This window comes from Lathyrus oleraceus, chromosome 1 (genome assembly GCF_024323335.1).
Source record: "Lathyrus oleraceus cultivar Zhongwan6 chromosome 1, CAAS_Psat_ZW6_1.0, whole genome shotgun sequence".
NCBI lineage: Eukaryota > Viridiplantae > Streptophyta > Magnoliopsida > Fabales > Fabaceae > Lathyrus > Lathyrus oleraceus.
The window spans coordinates 362,148,589-362,173,040 of NC_066579.1; the positions used below are offsets into that span (position 1 = coordinate 362,148,589).

The following is a 24,452-nucleotide window of genomic DNA, read 5'->3' on the forward strand; positions in this document are numbered from 1 at the left end:
AGTATATAGAGAGATATGTGGAGTTGAATTTTGAGGTGTGTCAACTGAGTTGCTTCGATTTGACCTCAAAGTAACTCAATCTTCTTTCCTACATTGGTAGGACTTCAGACAACCAAAGATCCAAGAGAATTGATGAGAATTGAGTGAGAATCGAAGAGAAGAAAAAATCTGGAAAATACCTTCAATGTTGTGCAGAACTTGATCTCTCTTGCTTCAATTCGTGTTTGATCTTGCTCAGGTAGCTTGCAGAAGTGGCTTAGGATTGGTACAAAGCTTTGGATCCTGGAGCTTTTGAATCTCCAAACAGTGAGATTCAAACTCAATTTTCAAATGAAAATTATCAGGTTTTCCTTTCAAATGTGAGGGTTTCAAGTATGGAGGCAAAGTTGCCGCGCCAGGGTCCCCCGAAATGAGCACAGAGGGTCTCTATTTATAGCAAAATGAAGTGTTATTTGCACACTTGAAAATGCTTCCAAAATTGGCAAAGTGAATGGCACGCGTGCATGGGCATGTACATGCCCATGAAGCATCTCAATTAGATCCAAAATCCAATGAAATGAAGTCTTAATGAAGCTTGAATGGCAAGGCAAAGTTATTTGATCACTTGAAGCTTGAATCTTGCCAACTGATACATCCCTGTTTACACCATGCGCAGACCCCTCAAACTTCATCCAAAATGAATGAACTAGGATTATTTGGAAAGCTTAGATCAAGAGGAACAACTCTTATGTTGAAAATGTTTCCATTTGGAACTTGTATCATGGTGAATTTTGAGGTGGAAGTTTGTAAATTTCAACATGTTGAAAAATTTTCTAAGTGTCAAGTCACATACTTCATTATTCCACCTTGCTTAACCTTTTATGTGAGCTCCAAATAAGAAAACTGTATTCATCAAAGTTGTAGCTCTTTCAAAGGCATTCAAAATGATCACAAATTTGACATCATTTAGATTTATAATGACTGAGTTATGCATTTTTGAAGTTGAGGAAAATCACTTGTTCAATGATATTGGTCAAAAATGACCTATAATGTATCCTCATATCACATGCTCATAAAAGTTGAATTAGCTTTTACTCCAAACATCAAAGTTTAAGTATACATCTTGAATTTGATTGTGAAACTTGTAAATCTTTCATCTCATGAAAAATGAGCAAGTTATGGCCTTGGGAAGTTGACTTTCAAATTAGGGTTTAGACAAAATGACCTATAATGTTTCAATGTAGAAAATGAATTTCCAAGCAAAATTAGCTCTAGACCTCAACATGAAAGTTGTTTGTAATATAATTTAGGGTAACGTTTCTCTTGGAATCATTTTCATATGATGAAAATCGTAGGAGATAGGATCTAGGGAGACCCAGTTTTGATAAGATGAATTCATTTGGCCAACCACCATCAAACAACTTGCTAACTTGCAATTCTCTTGATTTTTTAGGCTCATGGTATATCATATATGCATAAGATGATGAATTTTTAAGTGTCCCTTGAGAATTTTGATCAATTGGTGAAGAAGCTTGTTGAAGAAGTTACTCAAGATACCTAGATAAACTAGGGTTTCCAAGGCAAACCAACTCCAAAATCTTGAAGAAATCTTGATCAAAAAACATGTAAAGATCATTGGGACTCATATATGATGCTTAGAGCCATTTTAGATCATTCATTGGTTGTGCTCTTAGCAATGAGGGTCTTAAACCCTTGATATGAACTTGATAGACCAATGGTGATCATGCCCTACCTACAAAAGAGTTAGGCAGATGCAAAGACATATTTTTGGTATTTTAGTTAGTAAAAATGATAATATACAAGTATGATACAATCATGGTGCTTGGTGATTTCTCCAAAAACAAACCCAATGAAAGAGGGGTAAGGAGGATGTCAAGGCATGATCCTAATGCTAATGCATATGATGAAATTACATGAGGGATCTTAGGGTCAAAATTGGTATCTTTTAGTATGCTTATGATGCATGTGTTGTTAAAGGGTTGTGGGTTAGATACTAGTATCTCGTCCCTCTTCCAGGGTCACCATCATCTTAATGTACCTTAAGGACTGGTTATTGTGTCGTTGAAGGGTTGTAGGTTGGATCCTTTTGAGGGGTAAAACTTCTCTTTTTTTAGCCTTGTTTCTTAAAAAGATCAGAGTACATGATGTTATAGGAACTACTGCCATCGATAAGTATCAGGGAGACATCGAAATTAGTGATTATGACCATTATCACCAAAGGAAATATCTCATTTGGGATCCCCCTACTTTCTCGTTGTCATAGAATTCTAGGGTCAGTCTCTCCAACACCCCAGTTGAAGTGCCTCTCTCCTTTTTGTTGACAATCCTCAGCTCGACAGTCTTCCTCTTCATCGTCCCTTTTGAGAGATTTCTTACTCTTGGGGCACTACCATTGATAGAAGAGATGTATTAGCGCTTCCTTCTATGTCATTCTTCTTCATCCCTGTTGGTATCCTTCCCTCTAGTTTTGGAAACAAATTTGACGATTTTCTTAGGGGATTGCTTCCTTCGGAGGGAGCGCTTTCTTCTTCAATGAATCTTCCCGATCTCTTTTGTTATCTCTGGTGTACTCGGTCAGCGACCGCTTTTTGATTAGTCCTTCTATTACATCTTTCAGCGGGATACAATGTTTGTGTTATAATCGTGACTCTTATAAAAACAGAAATACTTGGACTTATCTGATTGAAAAGATTCCCTGATCAGATACATATTTATGATCCCAACTTCCTTGAATTTTAGATTTGTGCACTTCTTATAAATTTCCCCCCTCAAGGTATTCAAGGAACTGGAAGCATCAAATCTTGAGTAGTGTTCTCCTTCTTCTTTATGTTGGATAATGTCTCTCTCTCTCCGATTCCCGATTGGGTCCGGTGTTGACTCCTATGGCCAAGATATTTTTTCCTGATGTATGGTTGCGCCATCCTTAAAAAATCTTTTAGGCTATGAAACTAGACTATTCTAGTGACAAAATTATTGGTTTTAGATGTGAGTACATTATCTTTGTCATATGTGGCTACAATTAAATTCTATCTCTTCCACCTTTTTTTAACTTCAATTAGCTACTATTAGAATTTTGTTTATATATAAAACTACTATGCAAAATGCAGTGCCATGCTGTCAGTGTGGTAGAAATATCTATCTACAAATAGTGTTTTGTTCATACGTATGGGACCTGAATAGTAGCATTCCACACTCTCCTGAATCATTTTGTCCTTTTAATTTGTCTTCTTTAGATGTCTCGAAAGAAATCCCGTGAATCAGTGAATGTCTTATATGTCTGTTATTAGCCTGTAATCTCTTCTTTTACATAACTTTTTTGTTGTTGTAAATTTTATGGAGGACCACTTTAATAATGCAGGTTCAAGTAGATGAGTATTCAAAAGTTATCTCTACAACTAATAACCATTAGAAATTTACGTACATACAAAATCGTTAGTTACAGAATTCAAATCCTGATGATGACGTTCAATCTAACACTACCGACTTCAGTTAGAGATTTGTGATTTAACATAACGGATCCTTGATATTCTATGGCAAACCTTCTTTTCAACCTTAATTTATTTACTGAACAAAAGGTAGAGACCGCTGCGGCTATATACTGATCCATTGCACAGTCTACAGTCACACATTTGTCTCTCTTTTCTCTCTCTCGGTTTGTGTGCTGTTTTATGTGTACATGTCCATGACACCAACTTATCCTTATTCACTATCTTCTCCTCCTATGCCTTTTGATCTTAATAACAATGAAGATCACAATCATCATCTCTTCTATACAAATATTCATCAACCCTCTTCTTCATCTTCTTCTCTATCATATTCCACACTTTTCAACCAAAATCAAAATCAAGGAGACTCTTATTCTTATGAACCAAATCACTTACAAAGTGATGTACAGGTAATTACACATACATAATATAGTACTACTTTAACCATATACAAAGTTGCATAAATTTTTGTAACGTAAAAGTTTATCTTTGTTCTCTGATCTTTTAGGTTATGAAGTTTGTTCCTTCTAGTGGATCACGTGATCATCAAGAAGTAAAGAAAGAAAATGAGAATGCAGAATTTGAAGCCGAGGATAGTAGTTCAATGAAGTGGATGCCATCAAAGAAGAGAATAGTTAAGAGAATGATGGAAGATCAAAGAGTTTCTGAGCACAAATTTGAAAAAGAAAAGCTATTACCACATGAAGGAACTGATTATAGTAGCAACAACAATTGCTCAAACAACAACAATATGATTGTTAGGGTTTGTAGTGATTGCCACACAACTAAGACCCCTCTATGGAGAGGTGGACCAGCAGGTCCTAAGGTACATGCTCCCTGATTCATTCTGTAATTAGGGTTTTAAACTAACCATTGAAAAACATACAAACATATGTTGGTGTAATGTAACAGTCTCTCTGCAATGCCTGCGGGATTCGACAAAGGAAAGCACGGCGCGCCCTCGCAGCAGCTGCGTCTGCAAATGGTGAGATTCATGTGGCTGCTGAGAAACCCTATGTGAAAGGAAAGAAGTTGAAAACCAAAAGGAAAAGGTCAAAAACTGATGAATGTGCACCACCACAGTTGAAGAGGAAGGGTAAAATTGGAAACAAAAGTACTAGTTTTGAAGATTTGATAACAAGTTTGAGTAACAACTTTGCTTCTCATCAAGTTTTTCCTCAAGATGAGAAAGAGGCTGCTATTCTACTCATGGCTTTGTCTTCTGGTTTACTTCATGAATTTGATTCCTCCTAATGGTTAGTTATATATTTATGAGATAATTAGTTATATTAGAATAATTTGTATGAGATTAATGTTTCATACGTTGGGGAAAGAAGGTATTGGAAATAAAGATTGTTGGGAAAATTTTATAATAGGGACAATAAAGGTATTGGAAGGGTACATGTGTGGTTTTATTAATTACGTTGGAATTGAGCTTGTTGACAAAACACAAAACGTGTGTCTCTTGTCTTGTATGATCGTGCAATTTTCTAATAGACATTCAATAAAATTATTACAAGTGGTAGTTTATGATGTACTAATTACTTTTCAATATTACATTTTTAAGTTAATTTCCTTTTTATATAGTATAAATGTTGCATTATATATGGTTCAACATTGCATTTTTTAGATTGGTGTAAGGCGCGGGCAATGTGAGTGATAAAGTATTTTCTTGATAGTTTAAGCAGGAATTATATATTAATAATAATTAAAAAAAAAGAAAATAAAAGTTATAATAAAAAAACAAAGAGCATTAGTAATTCGCTAAAACAACATAATCGGGCTATAACCAAGAAGAACCTAGCCCGAGAAAACAGACCAAAAAAATACAACCTAAACATCAATAAAATGAATAAAAAAAGAAAAATGTCAAGCCATAAACAACCACTAAACCAAACTACAAAAGAAACCAACAAGTCACCAATTCGATCTATTCAATGGCACAAGCATAACAGGTCTTTGGAGAGAGCAAGTTGGAGTTGAGGAAGACCCGAACACTTGCCAAAATAAAAAGAGGGCATATGACCACCAATTACACCCTTAAATATTTAATCACTTGAGCGGGTTTCATTCACAGTCTAACAGAGAAATTCTTTTTTAAAAATGACTCTAAATTTGATCCAAAAAGTATTTCAAACTTAAGCTTTTCCGAAATATACAATCCCTCTTGTGTGAAGAGAGAGAGAGAGCTTTGAAATTTATGTGTGAAATGAGGAGGAGAGATGTCTCCTTTATATAGGAGAATGGAAAGCTAAAAAAGGAAACGTTATATGGGCAATTTTAATAGTCCTATCAACCAGGTCCTTATTTCAATTGATTAGATGACCTAAATAATCAATTATGTGTGCCCATTTTGGAAATTTTAGATTGAGAGTCATTTGCAATCATCAAGACACTATTATAATTCATTATATAATCGATTTGGGCTTTTACAATTGATTGGGTAGTTTAAAAAATGCTTCAAAAGAAGTTGACAGTTTCCTAATCAGCTGACTCAGGGTTGAAAACATTTTAAGGAGTTTTGATAGTTAAAAAATAGGTTCAAAACCACTTTCGTGTGTGTGTGTGTGCGCGCGCGTGTGTATGTGTGTGTGTGTGTGTGTGTGTGTGTGTGTGTATTTGTGTGTATGTGTTGCCTTAGTATCTTAGGAGTTACTCTCCTACTTTCACAAAATTCTGGTCACTCAAACAAACACAATTAGGCAAGCTTTCATACTTCATTTCTTTCACAACTCTGAGGCTTTCAAGATTCATACGTCAACTATATAAGCACTTCAATGGAATATTGAATCTCCTACATGACAAGGCTTGAGATGTCTTCAAGTTCGGTTACCATCGCCAGAGAGTTAGAAAAATATTGCCATCGACTTCAACAATCATTGGTGTTGTTGTCATCAAAACAATCGGAAAGGTTTTCAGTAGGATCATCAGCTTTATACATACAAGCACATAGATCATATTCTCCCCCTTTTCCGATGATGATAACGCATCTTTCAAAGAGATGGTAAAAGAAACAACATGTAGATAAAATGAATTATTTAAGATCCCCTTTTTAGAGAGTATACTCTACTCCTCATGAGAGTATACTTCTTCCCCTTTGTCAAAATCAAAAAGGCGGAAAAATAATTAAAGCATGTAGATAATAAAGTATCAATTAGAGAAAGGGAGAAAAAAAGGAGAAGCAACACCTAGGCAAACTAATCATGCATGCCTTGTTTAAAATACCTAGTTCAGTTTTTATGAAAAATAATCTTTCTTAAGAAGGATGTTTAGTAAAAATGTCTGCGAGTTGATTATATGAGGTCACAACCTTCATTGGGAGACTCTTCTTGTTTTTATATTTCATGCTCGTTATAACACCCTACTTCTCGACTCGACAAATAAGTAATTAAAAGAAAGTATATCAAAATTAATCACCAAGCAGAATGCTACTCACATGATCAAAAACCATTTCGAATCACATAGTTTAAAAAGTTAAAGCATTCGATAAGCAGCGGAATTACAAAAACACTTAGCATAAAAGCCTCAACATCATTATTATTTTGAAAGGTGGTTCGTCCTAAAATAAAATCAAACAAAAGGATATGTAACATAAATAAATAAAAGACAACATGGTCCCCTCATGTTACGTATCCGGGAGCTATTCCACTATAGATTCGAACGAAAAGAAACTAAAGTGACACAACATCGTCCTCAACCTCAAGCTCCTACTCAGATACCTGATTATTTGTACTCTAGAGGAACACAAACACAACAACACAAAAAGGGGTAAGAGTAAATTCAAATAATAAATGGCGCATAAATAATCAAGATAGATTCACATATCAGGAATGCACACCAACACCAAGTATTCACATCTCATCCATATCACAATCCAATCCACGCAATCATTCAAGATTACTCATCATCACACAAGCATAACCTCATTGTGTAATATAATACAACAATGACTCAACTCATGCTCATCACGGTCCATAGCTTGTTTGGCTTCTTAACCCTAGGGTTGGGACTTGTTTGAGTAGTTTGAGACCACCAAGCATGCTTGTATTATATATTATTGCTTTTCTAATTTTAATTACTAACCAAAAGAACAAAAATATGTCACTAACTCTTTTTGTTTTGAAGCTCAAGTGATCATGTGTTCCCATGCTCCTAGGAGGCTCTTAAGCCCAATGAAATGGCTAGATGAAGATGAGAAAAAGAATGACAATGGTCCACAAATATCCTAATCATCATATATGCCTCCCAAGTATCTCAATTTTCCAATTTGATCAAGATAACCCAAAGGGCTTGAGGATTGTTTCCCAAGAAAACCCTAATTCATATGTGCCTTCACTATGCCTTGCTCATGAAGCAACCTCAACCTATGATCAAATTTAATCAAGGGAAGTTCTTTTATTCATTATTTTATTCATATGTGAGACTACGTGAGGATCCTCAATCATTCATTCATCAAGATTGGAAGTTTGGCCTTGAAAAGTTGACCGGTCAAGTCATCTGACTAAACTGAGCACCATTGAGATATAACTTTTGATGTGTTTGTCAAATGAAGATGACCCAAAGAGACAAAATGTTCTTAAGAACCATATGAACAACTTTCATGTTCATCAAAAATCCATTTGAAACTTGTAAGGTCATCATTCATTTCAAAACATTATAGGTCATTTTGATTGAAACCCTAATTTGGGGTCAACTTACCAAGGACATAACATCCTTAATTTTTATGATTTTGAGGTGAGAATAAATGCATTGGAAATAATAATATGTCTACTTCAAATGTTATATTGGAAAAAATTTCATAATCCTAAAATAAATACATGTGATAATATAAAACATTATAGGTCACCTTGGACCTAATTCATTGAATTTGAAAAAGTATCCAACTTTAAATGCCCATAACTTTGTCATAGAAAATCCAAATGATAAAACATTTGAGTCTAAATTGATCAAATTGAAAAGATCTATAACTTTTATGTTTGAGGTTTTTCCATTTGAATCATGCATCATAGAAACAGAGGGGCTTGAATAGGCTTGCTTTTGGTGAAAAGTTTCAAAGGTGACTTAAACATGTTTTGTACCTAAACCTTCACAGCCAGTTTTCATTAATTTCCAAATGCCAAATGAATTTTTGTCCAACATAACTTTTGTTCCTTATTTCAAGGGCTTTCCAACTATTACTCACAATGCTATTTTAGATCTACCATGTGTGAGTTTCGAAGAGCTCTTTCTTTATGTTCATTTTAATATTTCATGATGAAACTTAATGTGCAAGCCAGTTCCCTCCAAATTACCCGTCCAATTCCATTTTAAATGAACTCAGCATGGTTTTGCATCCATCATTGGGCCTCACATGCGCCTGTGCAGTCCCATGCATATCCATTTCCATTTGCCATGCACACGAGTGAATCATGATACACAGCCTTCTTCAGCTATAAGTAACTGCTCATTCTCATTCATTTGGTAACCTTTTGGAGATCTGAAACGCTGCAACACTGAAATCCTAACCAATACCAAAGGAATTTTCCAGATTTTTTTTCTCACTTTCAAGCTTGAAATTCAACATCATTAGTTGATTTTCAAAGCTCAATTCCTTAGCCTCTCATCTCCACTCCATCCCTAGAGCAAGGAGGAATCAGGATCTTGAAGTTTTCGTGGCTTAAAGAGCTTCAATTCAAAGGTAGAACTCCAAACTTTTTGGATCTAGATCTTGCAATTCAATGTAGTATTCTCTTGTTTGTGTGGTTTTCTGAAGTCCTCACACTTGAGGCAAGCCAATGGTGGTTTCAATTTTCCATTTCGTGCACTTTCAGTTTGAATACCATGATCTTCCACTTTACATTTCTCTCAACATAGGAAGAGTGAGGAAGATCCATGGATATAGTGTTAATCTCCATCACAAGAGCTTCATTTCCATGGCCTTGTTTTTAATTTTCATGAAGTTTTTATTTCCTACAAGTGGTGGTCGGATTCTGGTAGCTCACCGGAGAAGATGGTGGTTTCTACCACCATCACCACGTGTGCATCTTCCTAACCATTGGATTGCTTTGCCACATTATAATCTCATACGTTCATTGTGTTTACTTCATTTTATGATTTATGTTGCGCGTTTGATTCAAGTGCACGCTGCGCCCTCACATCTGGACCGCTTCTCCTTGCCACGTCAACTAATGAGCCTGATCCAGTGGTTGTGCAATTTTCAATTATTTCTATTTTCTTTTATTTTCAGTTAATTCCTTTTATTTTCAAAAATTCATAAAAAATTTATTTGAAGTCATAAAAATATGAGACCAATTCCAAAATTTCTCTGGAAAAATCTAGTTTCATATTTTGATTTTTAAATATTTTTGTGACTTCATTTAATATTTTTTGTGAATTATTTGATTTTTAATAGCTTTAATTCATTTTAAAATACTTTCTGATATTTCAAAAATCCAAAAAATATTTTCTTAACACCTATGGATCATGATAAATCAATAAAAAATAGTATCATCATTTTCTTATTTGGTTTGAGATTTATTTGAGATTTTAATTCATATTGTGTTATTTTTTAGTGTTTTTAATTGTTTTTAAATACTTTCTGATTTCCAAAATTATTGAGAAAATTAGTCAAAGTTTGTTTGACCATGTTAGACATGAGAATTTAATTGGACCTGTTGAAGTTGATTTGAATTGAATTTGAGGTTTGACCTTATTTTGATTATTTTTTATTTGCATTTTATTTTAATTCAAAAAATACCAAAAAATTATTGTTGACTTGTTGACTTGTAATCTTCATTTCTTTTCTGTTTGATATTGATTGATGATGACTTGATTCATTTTTGATCAATTGGACTTGATACTTGTCTTCTTTTCCATTCCCTTTCATCTTCATCCCATTCTTTTCATCATTGGTCAATGAGTTAAGTTCTTATGGTTGGTCTTGACAAATGAGAGGCTTAACCTTCTTTGATCCAAACCAAACTCAACTTGATCCATGATCAAGTGAGTTGTTTTGTGTCCAAGATAGGTTGCTTCTTGGTCAAACAAATAATCTAAAGATAATACAAGGCCCTTCCCCTTTTGTTTTGGCATGACAAGTTTGTGGAGCGTGGCTTACTAGTCATGATCTCTAACTTGTGTTTATTTGCCTATATTGTTATTGACCGACCTCAGATAGGTGTGACTACTACATTAGTCCACTTACGATTGCTTAACATAGCGCTACATTGTCTTATGAAAAGCTAACATAACTTCCACTAATTACTAACTTTAATTTGAGCATTTAATTTCTTGCCCTTTACTTTCCATGTCATTTATTTCTTGCTCATTATTCATATTGATTTTTCCTTTGCTCACTTGAGCACATATTTTATGTTTATGCCATTTTCCTTTTGCTCATTTGAGCCCATTATTGTATATAAATATATTGTTATCTTGTGTTTGTTTTGTGTGAACCAAATGTAAAAAGGAGAAAGGACTTAAAATTAGGACTTACCTATGCTTAAAGGAGTTCAATAGCAACTAGGCCTCATGCCTTTAGAATGCTAAACTTGTTAAAGAGCAACTAGGCCTCATGCCTTTAGAATGCTAAGTTTCAAAGTTGATCTTAAAGGACTCCTCATCTAAACTTATTCTTTGTCCATTTCCCTTATTGTGTTTGTGAATGTTTTGATGTTTGCTCTTGTGTGATAGGAATTCCATCTTGAGATCGTGAAAAGAGGACCATTGTCATGAGTAGCCAAGTTAAGAGACAAGCCAAATGGAGATCCTAGGAGCTTGAATCCAAATTATTGATTGCTTGTTTGTTGCTAAGTCCAAAGGAAAGGAGCATCTTGAATCATCTTTATGATTTCAAGAAAAGGGACTCCAACGGTTTATCTTTCCCCTCTTATCTTTGTATGCTTTAGGACTATCCCTTCTCTTCTTCTCCCCACTCTAACCAAGCCAAAACTCTTTTTCTTCAAACTTTGACTTTGTTTCAAATTAGAAACCTAGGCCTTAAGTCTTTGGCTTTTCAAAATCATTTTCATAAATGCTTATTGTGAATAAATCTTAATCCAACTTTGACTTCATTTTGTAAATAAATCTAACTTGTAAATATAACTCACTTCAAGTTGTTTTTGTGGTTCCAATGGCCACCTTATTAAAACCTTTTCATAAACATTAGTCATAGGTTTGAGTTATCATAGTGGTTGATATAAATCTCCCCTCATCCTTAGTGATTGGATTATAAGTCTTCCATACTTATTATAGGGTTAACCCCTCACTAGTATGTTGAAGCCTTCCTCACATGGTGGATTGTTGGTTTAGGTTGAGTTTTCTCCCTTTGATAACAAAAGACCTTAAGGCTTTTGGTCAAATCAATTCACCAATCTTTGAAATTTTCTACCCTGAACTACGAGGTTTTGATCCTACCTTTGTGATGGTACGTAGGCAATGGGTTCATCCATTCAAACAACAAAATTTGTAAATATAATCTATTCTCTTCTCATCCCTCCAATCTTTTGCACAAATCTTTTCACAAATACCAACCTACAACACATATTTGCAAAAAGGGTTCCCTTAGAGTACTAAGGATATTTTGGGTGCGTAAAACTTTCCCATTTCATAACCAACCCCCTTACCCAGATCTCTGACATTTTTATTAGTTTTTGATTTGATAAAAATTCTTACTTGGCTTTTGTTCACTTTTTAGCCTTTCCTTTAGACAAATAAAAGTGCGGTGGCGACTCGAATTGTATGTTGACTTTTGGTTTAGTCAATAAACCTAAAGGTAACGAAAACCCCGCTACAGAAAAGTGGCGACTCTGCTGGGGATACACTTATCTCTCTAGTGGGTTTAGCCTACTTTTTACTTATGTGTGTCGTATGTTTATATTTTTTGGTGACATATTTTTGTGCAAATTTGGGATGACTTTATTGTTTGTAATGTATGAATTGCTTGATATATTAATTGCTTGTATGCTTGGTGGTTTTTTGTGAGATGAGTTATATACCCGAACTCGAGTGCACTTATGATATGAGAATGGCATAGTCTTGTTGACTTGTGTGGAGTTATTCCTTAACAAGTTAACTTGCAAGTCCATTCACTTGGTGGAGGTCTTGTTGGGATCAATAATGTCACACGAGTAGTTGTGGTTAGGCATTACTCTTTCCAATATAAACCTTAGAAGCCAAAGACCTTACATACCTAGCCCATCTTGGCCTATTTTAGGACGTAGTGCGAAGGTCGTTTAAGTGTAAGACTTGAGACGATTGTTACGTGATACTACACTCATAAGAGTCTCTCTTGAGAATATTTTTGGAATACGATTAATCGTTTTATCCGATAATATCCTAAAGATGGGATGATGACTATGGGAACCTTTTTAGAACATGATTGTCAGGTTTAACCATAGTACACTCCCTTTGGGTGGTTCTTAACCAAGACTCCATGCTCGTGACTTACAACAAACCCTTGATTCGCGGTTGATCTGTTCTTGTATATCCTCAATATCAATGGAACTTGGATGTTGATAAGGTGTAAACCATAATCCACCAAAATGGATGATTGTTGTGTGGTGTGACTTGCTTGATCCTTGAGTGTGATTGTTGCATTCATGCATTCATTCGCATTCATGTCATCAACAATAAAGATTTTTCAAGGAACTTAAGAGGTCTATTTGCAAATTTTCAGACATGGATAAGCAAAGAAGGAATACAAAGAAGTACAGTTTCAGACAACCTGACTTGAAAGAGTTAAGGAGTTTGGCATCTTATGTATTAGAACCCTTGGAGTTCAAAGCTCGCCATGGAAAGCTTCTGTCTATTCTTTCTACTAAGGTGGATGAAGGCCTGATGAGTGTGTTGGTGCAGTTCTACGATCCTCTATATCGGTGCTTCACTTTTCCGGATTTCCAGCTTTTGCCTACACTTGAGGAGTATGCCTATCATGTGGGTATACCAATTCTTGATCAGTTGCCGTTCAGTGGTTTAGAGAAGATTCCATCGTCTCAAGAGATTGCTGATATGCTTCATATAGATGTATCTGACATTGTTGCTGTTGATTCTAAGTGTTGGCAGCAATTTTGGTAAAACAAAGAGTGTTCACAAGATGTTATGTGTGATGTCTTAACATGAGATATCTTATGTACCTGATGGAGTTCAAGAACATGTTCATGCAGGATTGTTTCAGAATGTCATACACAAGGTCATGGCATCTGATATATGTGTACCTGCTGGAGCTTAAATGAAAGACATGTTCATGCAGGATTGTTTCAAGATATCATACACAAGGTCATGGCATCTAATATGGTTGTACCTGCTAGAAGTTATAAAAGGAATTATGGAATTATGCAGGATTTTTCCAGGATGTCAGACCCGATGTCATGACATCCTGTACACAGAACATTCAGTGTGAATGTCTGGTGTTTTGTGATTGCACAATTAATGGCAATCTATGTATGATTGAAGATCTGATTTGCAGGCGCATTCAATCATGGATTACAACCTGATTTACTTATTTTCCAAGGAGATCTAACCAGCTGTTATGAAAAGATTTAATTGGAAAATAGATTTAGGGTTTTCAAGATGTCCAAGCCCAGCTAAAAGCTTCTATAAAAAGGGACCTAGAAAACATGTTTTACAACACAATCAATACTAAGCGAAATATAGAGAGAGAGAGAGAGCTAGGGTTTATGTTTGTTTAGTCGGGAGACTTGTAAGCCATTCAAGTCATCTTTTGATGATTAAATTGGACTGATTTGTGGTTGTAATTTGTTACTCTGAAACTGTTAAGCAAGAGTGTGTGTCTACTTGATCAAATCTGTGAAGCAAGATCAAGTGTGTGTTTTCTTGATCAAAGTTGTTAAGCAAGATCAAGAGTGTGTCTTCTTGATTGAAACTGTGAAGTAAAATCAAGAGTGTGTTATTGAAAAGTGTTTTCTTTTCTCAAGGGATTGTTGTTTAAGATCACAGGTGTGATTTTAGGGAAGTGAGTGGGTTCTCATATCTAAGAGTGCTTAGGTAGAAATTGCACGGGTAGAGATTAGGTGAGAAAGATTGTAACTTGTTGAAGTGTACAGAGAGTCTTTGAACTGATTCTATTTTAGTGAATTTCCTTCCTGGCTTGGTAGCCCCCAAATGTAGGTGAATTGGACCGAACTGTGTTAACAATTGCTTGTGTATCTTGCATTACTATTCACTATCTTTATTCTGTTTGCATTACTCAGATATTAGTGTCGTGACATTACCTTCGACATCTCATATCTGATACCAGAATTTCAATTGGTATCAAAGCAGGCATCCTGCTCTGGTTCTGGGTGAGATCTAGGGGCAATACTTTCTGGTACAATGGAGAGAGATAGAGGATCTGTTCACAGGCCACCAATTTTGGATGGTTCAAACTACGACTATTGGAAACCTCGAATGGTAGCCTTTCTAAAATCTCTTGATAACAAGGCTTGGAAGGTTGTGTTGACAGGCTGGGTGCACCCTGTAGTTACTAAAGAAGGAGAAGCCACTGCTGAGAAAAAGCCTGAAGAACAATGGTCCAAGGAGGAGGATGACCTAGCCCTTGGAAATTCTAAAGCATTGAATGCCATCTTCAATGGAGTGGACAAGAACATCTTCAGATTAGTAAACAACTGTGAAGTAGCTAAAGATGCTTGGGACATTCTCAAAACCACTCATGAAGGCACCTCTAGAGTGAAAATGTCCAGACTACAGCTTCTCACCACCAAGTTTGAAAACTTAAGGATGAAAGAAGATGAAAATATTCATGAATTTTACATGAGTATCCTTGAAATTGCCAATGCCTCTAGAGCTTTGGGAGAGAAGATGTCAGATGAAAAGTTAGTAAGAAAAATACTCAGATCACTCCCCAAGAGATTTGCTATGAAAGTAACAGCCATAGAAGAATCTCAAGACATCTCAAATATGAGAGTTGATGAGCTAATTGGATCCCTCCAAACATTTGACATGGGAATATGTGATGGAGCTGAAAAGAAAGCCAAGAGCATAGCATTCATGTCAAACACTGAAGAGGAAGATGAGGAAGGTGGTAAAGATATTGATGAAGATCTGGCAAATGAGATAGCAATGCTGGGAAGACAGTTCAACAGACTGATGAAAAAGGTAGATGTGAGAGCAAAGGGCAATGTCAAGAACATCGCATCTGACATCAGTAAATCCAACAGCTTTGGTAAGAAAACAAAGTCTGAAGAAAAGCCCAAAGAAGTTCAGTACTATGAGTGTAATGGGTATGGTCATATTAAAACTGAATGTGGGACCTACCTCAAGAAACAAAAGAGGAGTCTTGTTGCCTTTTGGTCTGATGGAAGTGAAATAGAAGAAGCTACAAACCATGTGACTGCATTGACAGGAAGATGGGGGTCTGAGGAAGAGTCAATTGATGATAAAAGAACCTTTAAAGAGTTGTGCCACAGAAGTGAAGGAGTGTGAAGACAAGTTGAAAGCCAGAAGAAAGTGATAACTCAGCTGGAAAATGAAAAGGAAGAGTATGTGGAAACCATCTCAAAATTGAAGACTGAAGTTGTATTCTTGAATTCCAAACTAGATGAGATGACTAAGTATGTAAGAATGCTTAACAATGGATCTACCATCTTAGACAAGATTCTCCAGACTGGCCAAATAACAGGAAACAAATCTAGCATTGGGTTCAAGGCTGAGCGCAGTTACACTGGTTGCAAACCAAAATCCAAACCTAAGTGCAGCCATGTTAAAAGCAAACCTGAGATGTCACATCAGATGTCACAATAGCAGAAAGGGAAACATCAAAGCTAGAGATGCCAATACTGTGGAAAATTTGGCCACCTGAAGCCCTTCTGCTATAAGCTATATGGTTATCCTGGCCCTGCTCAGTCTCAATACTAATCAAGATCCAAGCATCACAGGACTGTCAACAAAAAGCAATGGGTTCCTAAGACAAAGGTTACAAGTCTAATAGCTCACACTTCCCTCAGAGTTTCAGCCAAAGAAGATTGGTATTTTGACAGTGGTTGCTCTAGACATATGACTGGGAACAAAAATCTGCTAACTGAACTTCACCCTCATGCCATGAGTTATGTTACCTTTGGTGATGGTGCAAAGGGTGAAATCAAGGGAATGGGTAGGCTGGATTGCCCTGGAGTTCCTGACCTTGACGATGTTCTACTTGTTAAGGGACTAACTGCTAATCTTATAAGCATCAGTCAACTGTGTGATCAAGGTCTGAATGTAAACTTTACCAGAACTAAATGTCTGATTACTAACAAGGAAAATAAAGTAATCATGAAGGGAGTTAGGTCCAAAGACAACTGCTACATGTGGAGCTCTCAAGAAACTGGATACTCTTCAATGTGTACCTTAGCCAAAGAGGAAGAAGTGAAGATATGGCATCAAAGATTGTGCCATCTACACCTTAAAGGTATGAAGAGGATCATATTAGTTGAAGCTGTTAGAGGAATTCCCAACTTAAAAATTGATGAGGGAAAAATCTGTGGAGAATGTCAGATTAGAAAACAAACAAGGATGTCACACCAGAGGCTCAGACATGACACCACTACCAAAGTCTTGGAACTCCTTCATATGGACTTGATGGGACCCAGGCAAGTAGAAAGCCTTGGTGGGAAGAAGTATGCATATGTGGTGGTGGATGATTTCTCCAGATACACCTGGATCAATTTTATAAGAGAAAAATCTGATGTTTTTGAAGTCTTTAAGGAGCTTTGTCTGAAACTTTAAAGGGAAAAAGAAAGTCCTGTTGTCAAAATTAGAAGTGATCATGGGAAGGAGTTTGAGAACAACAAATTTGCTGAATTTTGCTCTTCAGAAGGAATTCATCATGAGTTCTCATCTCCCATCACTCCCCAGCAAAATGGTGTGGTGGAAAGAAAAAATAGGACTCTCCAAGAATCAGCCAGAGCTATGATTCATGCTAAGAAATTGCCCTACCATTTTTGGGCTGAAGCCATGAACACAGCCTGCTATGTTCACAACAGAGTGACATTAAAGAAAGGGACTCCCACAACCCTTTATGAAGTCTGGAAAGGAAGAAAACCTACAGTCAAATACTTCCATGTATTTGGTAGCAAATGCTATATCTTGGTTGATCATGAGCAAAGAAGGAAGATGGATCCTGTAACACCCCGATAAAAATAAGATAATTATTTAATTTAAGTTAATATTATATTTATTAATTTAATTAAATAATTGGAATTTTTGGATTATTATTATTATTATTATTATTATTGGAATAATAATTATTGGAAAATATATAAGTTGGAAATAAGGAAAAAGAGTTTCATTTTTGGTAAAAAGAGTTTTCACGTGAAAACAGAGAAGCGGCTCAAAAAGAGGAAAATGGCAAAGAGGCAGAGCAAGAGGAAGAAGGTTGGAGAAGAGAAGAGCTTGAGGCTAAAGGATTACCGGATTAACTCAGGTAAGGGGGGTTTATCGTCGTTTAATGGGTATTATGGGTTAACATGTAATGGGTAGTGATAAACCGTTGAATTGACCCTAATTGGATTATGAATGTTGAAAAATTGTGATGAATAGATGATGGGAAAACTGTAATTGAATCTGTATTTATGTGAGTTGTGATTTCCCGAACGTATAGCTTTTTACGGAATCGGAATCGGAGGTCCGGAAGTTCTCCAACGGCGGAAAATGCGGAGAATTCTGCATTCTGCTTCGTGTTAGCGCAGGAACAGCTTTCTGTCTTGCGTTAACCGGTTAACCCAGGGTGTTAACCGGTTAACACTGTTATGAACTGTGAAAATATTGTTGTTTTGCTTGCGTTAACCGGTTAACCCAGGGCGTTAACCGGTTAACACTGTTGTGGTTTCTGAGAAATTGTTGTTCTGTCTGCGTTAACCGGTTAACCCAGGGCGTTAACCGGTTAACACTGTTGAATTTGGCCAGGAAGCGTGTTCTGTCCTGCGTTACCCGTTAACCCAGGGCGTTAACCGGTTAACACTAGTGGAAATTAGAAAAATTGATATTTTAATGTTGTGAACATAATTGGCGATTGGCCTATATCGGTGTGTGATATAGTAGGGATTATTTCCCGTTGTTTTGAGTAGGATAGGTATTAGTAGAGTGTGCTAATACTGTGATTGAATTATTTGGCATGACATGATATGATTATGTGATAAATATGCTGATGATGTGTGAAAATATGCATAATATTGTGAATGTATATATTATGCATGTGTTGGTGAATGGACTGTTTTATGGCTTAGAGTGTGAGCATATGTCCATTGTGGATTGTTGTTGATGATGTTGCATTGCTAGGTGAATTAGCATGCATATTGTGGCCTTTATGGTGGTAGCTAATTCCCATGGTGAGGAATTAGTGAGTAAATCTTTGTAGATTGTTGTTGATGTTTGCATGCTAGGTGATTAGCGTGCATAGCATAGCCCTTGGGGTGGTAGCTAATTCCCATGGTGAGGAATTAGTGAGTGAGTCACTAGGTCTCAAATGAGTGGGACTAGTGGGCTTGGTAGCCGCATCTGGATTTGATCGGTGAGGTTGAACTATATGTTCACGAATAGTCGGTACCGCATGCATGGAGTCTCATTGCATAATGTATGTATGGCGTATAATATGAATGGATGTATTCCAATATTATACGTGTGTTTGTGTTGGCATTGAGTATGAGTATGAATTGTGTTGGTATTGAGTATGATATTTGAGTTGATGTGTCGTTACTGAATGTGTGATATGATTAGGGTGATTAATGTGTTATTTACTTAGCATTACATGATATTTTATAATGCTTTTTATATCGATTGAGGAACTCACCCTTACAACTATTTTTCAGGTAACGAGCAGTGATTGAGTAGAAGCTAGTGCTTGGAGTCTAGTGTAGTCTCCTTAGTGGGTCATGCTCTGATAGATGTAACATCGGGACGGGATGTTTTACCTTGTTGAATAATTTTACATGTAATGTGTTACATGTTTTGCATGATTGATTTGATTCTATCCGCTGCGTATTGTGCAAATGCTTTATGTTTTGAATTAATAAAAGAGCATGACAGTTATTATGGTGAGTGGTGTGAAGTGTTTGTGTGACACCCTTATTTGCACCTTTACTCTGATGTATATATTTGTTGTTTTAATTAAATATTTGGGGTATTTTAGAAGGGTGTTACATTAGTGGTATCAGAGCATAGTCGGTCGAGTCGAGTCGTAATTATTTTGTTTCCCTGTATGTGATAGGTGTTGTGTAACCCTATCCGTACTTATTGTTTTAGCTTGTTGGGTTTTCAGAATAGAGATGGCTGGAAGAGGTAGAGACGATGCTGCGATTGCTGAGGCTCTGGGTATGCTAGCTGGAGTACTTGGAGGGAATCTGAATGTTGTGGGAATGGGAGCTGCTCGTCAACTGAGTGAGTTCCAGAAGAACAATCCTCCAATGTTCAAGGGAGCATACGATCCAGATGGTGCTCAGAAGTGGTTGAAGGAGATCGAGAGAATCTTCCGAGTGACTGAGTGTGCCGATAACCAGAAGGTCAGGTTCGGTACGCATATGCTGTCAGAAGAAGCAGATGATTGGTGGGTTGCTACCCGCACTGAGTTGGAATCTGCTGGGAATGCTGAGATCACTTGGGCTGTGTTCAGAGAGAGATTCCTGAGGAAGTATTTTCCAGAGGATGTTAGAGGAAAGAAAGAGATAGAGTTCTTGGAATTGAAGCAGGGCAACCGGTCTGTTACTGAGTATGCTGCTAAGTTCACAGAGCTGTCGAAGTATTACACTCCCTATGATGAGGCTACTAGGGAATTTTCGAAATGTGTGAAGTTTGAGAACGGGTTGCGTCCCGAGATCAAGCAGGCTATTGGGTATCAACGGATTAGAGTGTTTTCTAATTTGGTTGACTGTTGCAGGATTTTTGAACAGGATACCAAAGCCAGAGCGGAAAGCTATCAGCAGAGGGTTGATAGGAAAGGCAAGAATCAGAATGATCGTGGGAAACCGTATGCAGCTGGCAAAGGTTTCCAGCGACAGAGTGGGATGAAGAGGCCTAGTGGGGGAGACTCCAGTGCCCCTGCTAAGTGTTTCAGATGTGGTCAGGCTGGACATCGTATCCATGAGTGTACCAGTAATGAGAAGAAGTGTTTTAAGTGTGGCAAAGGTGGTCACTTGGCTGCAGAGTGCCGGTTGAAGACTGTGACTTGTTTCAACTGTGGAGAGGTGGGTCATATCAGTCCACAGTGTCCTAAGCCGAAGAGAGAGAACCAGTCGGGAGGCAAGGTCTTCGCTTTATCGGGTTCTGAGACTTTTGCAGGTGATCGTTTGATCCGAGGTACGTGTTATATTAATGGCTTTCCTCTTGTAGCTATTATTGACACCGGTGCTACTCATTCCTTTATATCTTTGGATTGTGCTGTGAAACTTAAGTTAGAGATATCTGAGATGCATGGAAGTATGGTGATTGATACTCCTGCGAAGGGTTCAGTGACTACTACTTCAGTTTGTTTAAATTGTCCTTTGAGTATTTTTGGTAGAGACTTTGGGATGGACCTCGTGTGTCTTCCACTAGTGCAGATTGATGTTATTTTGGGTATGAACTGGTTGGTGTTTAACCGAGTTTATATCAACTGTTTTGATAAGACTGTGATTTTTCCTGAGAATGAGGAAGGAAAGAGTTTGTTTCTATCAGCAAGGCAGGTGAATGAGGCAGTAGCAGATGGGGCAGAGTTGTTTATGCTGTTAGCGACTTTGGAGGCTAAAGATAAACTGGTGATTTGCGATCTAGCTGTGGTGTGTGATTTTCCTGATGTGTTTCCTGAAGAAGTGAATGAATTACCTCCAGAGCGTGAAGTTGAGTTCTCGATTGATTTGGTACCTGGTACTAGGCCGATGTCGATGGCTCCGTACCGTATGTCTGCTGTTGAGTTAACTGAATTGAAGAGTCAGTTGGAAGATCTGTTGGATAAGAAATTTATTCGTCCGAGTGTGTCACCGTGGGGTGCACCAGTGTTATTGGTTAAGAAGAAAGAAGGTACTATGAGGTTGTGTGTGGACTACAGGCAACTGAATAAAGTGACGATCAAGAATCGATATCCTTTGCCGAGGAATGATGATTTGATGGATCAGTTGGTTGGTGCGAGTGTGTTCAGCAAAATAGATTTGAGATCGGGTTATCATCAGATACGTGTGAAAACTGAGGATATTCAGAAGACTGCTTTCAGAACGAGGTATGGACATTATGAGTATTCTGTAATGCCTTTTGGTGTGACTAATGCGCCTGGAGTATTTATGGAGTATATGAATAGGATTTTCCATCCGTACCTAGACAAGTTTGTTGTGGTGTTTATTGACGATATTTTGGTGTATTCAAAATCAGAAGAAGAGCATGCTGAGCATTTGAGAGTGGTTTTAGAAGTTCTACGAGAAAAGAAGTTATTTGCTAAACTGTCCAAGTGTGAATTTTGGTTAGAAGAGGTTAGTTTTCTTGGTCATGTGATTTCAAGAGGTGGTGTTGCTGTTGATCCTTCTAAGATAGAAGCGGTATCTAAGTGGGAAGCTCCGAAGTCAGTTTCTGAGATAAGGAGTTTTCTTGGTTTGGCTGGTTATTATAGGAAGTTCATCGAGGGATTTTCTAAGTTGGCGTTACCGTTGACGATGTTGACTAGAAAGGGGCAAGCGTTTGTTTGGGACTCAAAATGTGAAGAAAGTTTCCAAGAGTTAAAGAGAAGGTTAACTACTGCTCCTATTCTGATATTACCGAGTCCATCGGAACTATTTGAGGTTTACTGTGATGCTTCATTGTTGGGTTTGGGTGGTGTGTTGATGCAGAACAAGCAGGTTATAGCTTATGCTTCGAGACAATTGAGGGTTCATGAGAGGAACTATCCGACACACGATTTAGAGTTGGCAGCTGTGGTATTTGTTCTGAAGTTATGGAGGCATTACTTGTACGGGTCAAGATTTGAGGTTTTCAGTGACCATAAAAGTTTAAAGTATTTGTTTGATCAGAAAGAGCTGAATATGAGACAGAGAAGATGGTTAGAGTTTCTGAAGGATTATGACTTTGGTTTGAATTACCATCCGGGTAAAGCAAACGTGGTGGCTGATGCATTGAGTCGGAAATCATTGCATATGTCTATGTTAATGGTTAAGGAATTGGATTTAATTGAGCAGTTTAGAGACTTGAGTTTGGTGTGTGAGAGTACTCACAATAGCGTTAAATTGGGAATGTTAAAGTTAACGAGTGGTATTCTGGATGAGATTAGAGAGGGTCAGAAATCCGATGTGCTTTTGGTTGATAAGTTGACTCTGGTGAATCAAGGTCAAGGTGGTGAATTCAGAGTTGATGAGAATGGTGTTAAATTTGGTAATCGGGTGTGTATTCCGGATGTTACCGAACTTAAGAAGAGTATTCTTGAGGAAGGACATCGTAGTGGCCTGAGTATTCATCCTGGAGCTACGAAGATGTATCATGATTTGAAAAAGTTATTTTGGTGGCCGGGAATGAAAAGAGAAATTGCGAGTTTTGTTTATTCTTGTTTGACTTGTCAGAAGTCAAAGATTGAGCATCAGAAGCCGTCTGGGCTAATGCAACCGTTGGCTATTCCAGAGTGGAAGTGGGATAGTATCAGTATGGATTTTGTTTCTGGTTTACCGAGGACAATTAAGAATTTTGAAGCTATTTGGGTGATTGTTGACAGATTGACAAAATCGGCTCATTTCATTCCGATCAGAATGGATTATCCGTTAGAGAGATTAGCTGAGTTGTATATTGAGAAAATTGTAAGTTTGCATGGTATTCCGTCGAGTATTGTTTCGGACAGAGATCCTAGATTTACATCGAAGTTCTGGGAAGGTTTGCAGAGGGCTTTGGGAACTAAGCTGAGATTGAGTTCTGCATATCATCCGCAGACTGATGGTCAGACTGAGAGGACGATTCAGTCACTAGAGGATCTTTTGAGAGCTTGTGTTTTGGAAAAGGGAGGTGCTTGGGATTGTTATTTACCTTTGATTGAGTTTACCTACAACAATAGTTTTCATTCGAGCATTGGTATGGCACCGTTTGAAGCTTTGTATGGTAGGAGATGTCGGACGCCTTTATGTTGGTATGAGTCCGGTGAGAGTACTGTGGTTGGACCGGAGATTGTTCAACAAACTACGGAAAAGATTAAGATGATTCAGGAGAAGATGAGAATTGCTCAGAGTCGTCAGAAGAGTTATCACGACAAGAGAAGGAAGGCACTTGAGTTCCAAGAGGGAGATCATGTGTTTCTTCGTGTTACTCCGATAACTGGGGTTGGTCGAGCTTTGAAGTCGAAGAAGTTGACACCTCGATTTATTGGTCCTTACCAGATTTTGGAGAGGATAGGGGAGGTAGCCTATCGTATCGCTTTACCGCCGTCACTTGCGAATTTGCATGAGGTTTTCCATGTGTCTCAATTGAGGAGGTACATTCCTGATCCGTCGCATGTGGTCCAAGTGGATGATGTACAGGTGAGAGATAACCTGACTGTTGAAACATCACCTATGAGGATCGAGGATCGAGAGTTGAAGCAGTTGCGGGGTAAAGAGATTGCTTTGGTAAAGGTAGCTTGGGGAGGACCAGCAGGTGGCAATGTGACTTGGGAACTTGAGAGTCAGATGAAGGAGTCTTATCCGGAGCTATTCGCTTGAGGTATGTTTTCGAGGACGAAAACTCTTTTAGTGGGGGAGAGTTGTAACACCCCGATAAAATAAGATAATTATTTAATTTAAGTTAATATTATATTTATTAATTTAATTAAATAATTGGAATTTTTGGATTATTATTATTATTACTATTATTGGAATAATAATTATTGGAAAATATATAAGTTGGAAATAAGGAAAAAGAGTTTCATTTTTGGTAAAAAGAGTTTTCACGTGAAAACAGAGAAACGGCTCAAAAAGAGGAAAAGGGCAAAGAGGCAGAGCAAGAGGAAGAAGGTTGGAGAAGAGAAGAGCTTGAGGCTAAAGGATTACCGGATTAACTCAGGTAAGGGGAGTTTATCGTCGT

General features: G+C 37.3%; 1 protein-coding gene across 1 annotated transcript; it reads left to right on the forward strand.

The window, feature by feature from the left end:
- The first annotated feature begins 3,410 nt into the window (after positions 1 to 3,410).
- On the forward strand, positions 3,411 to 5,010 carry LOC127136613 (GATA transcription factor 21). Its single transcript, XM_051063153.1, has 3 exons — positions 3,411 to 3,895; positions 3,994 to 4,311; positions 4,398 to 5,010. Exons 1-3 carry the CDS (start codon positions 3,677 to 3,679, stop codon positions 4,737 to 4,739), a joined length of 879 nt encoding a protein of 292 aa, XP_050919110.1. The 5' UTR covers positions 3,411 to 3,676; the 3' UTR covers positions 4,740 to 5,010.
- The last annotated feature ends 19,442 nt before the right edge of the window (positions 5,011 to 24,452 follow it).

What these genes read in the sequence shown, in the direction of transcription:
- LOC127136613 (XM_051063153.1), top strand. Translation starts at nt 3,677, where the DNA reads ATGTCCATGACACCAACTTATCCTTATTCACTATCTTCTCCTCCTATG. An exon ending in ACTTACAAAGTGATGTACAG is followed by an intron (nt 3,896 to 3,993) that starts GTAATTACACAT and finishes CTGATCTTTTAG; the next exon opens with GTTATGAAGTTTGTTCCTTC. An exon ending in GTGGACCAGCAGGTCCTAAG is followed by an intron (nt 4,312 to 4,397) that starts GTACATGCTCCC and finishes GTAATGTAACAG; the next exon opens with TCTCTCTGCAATGCCTGCGG.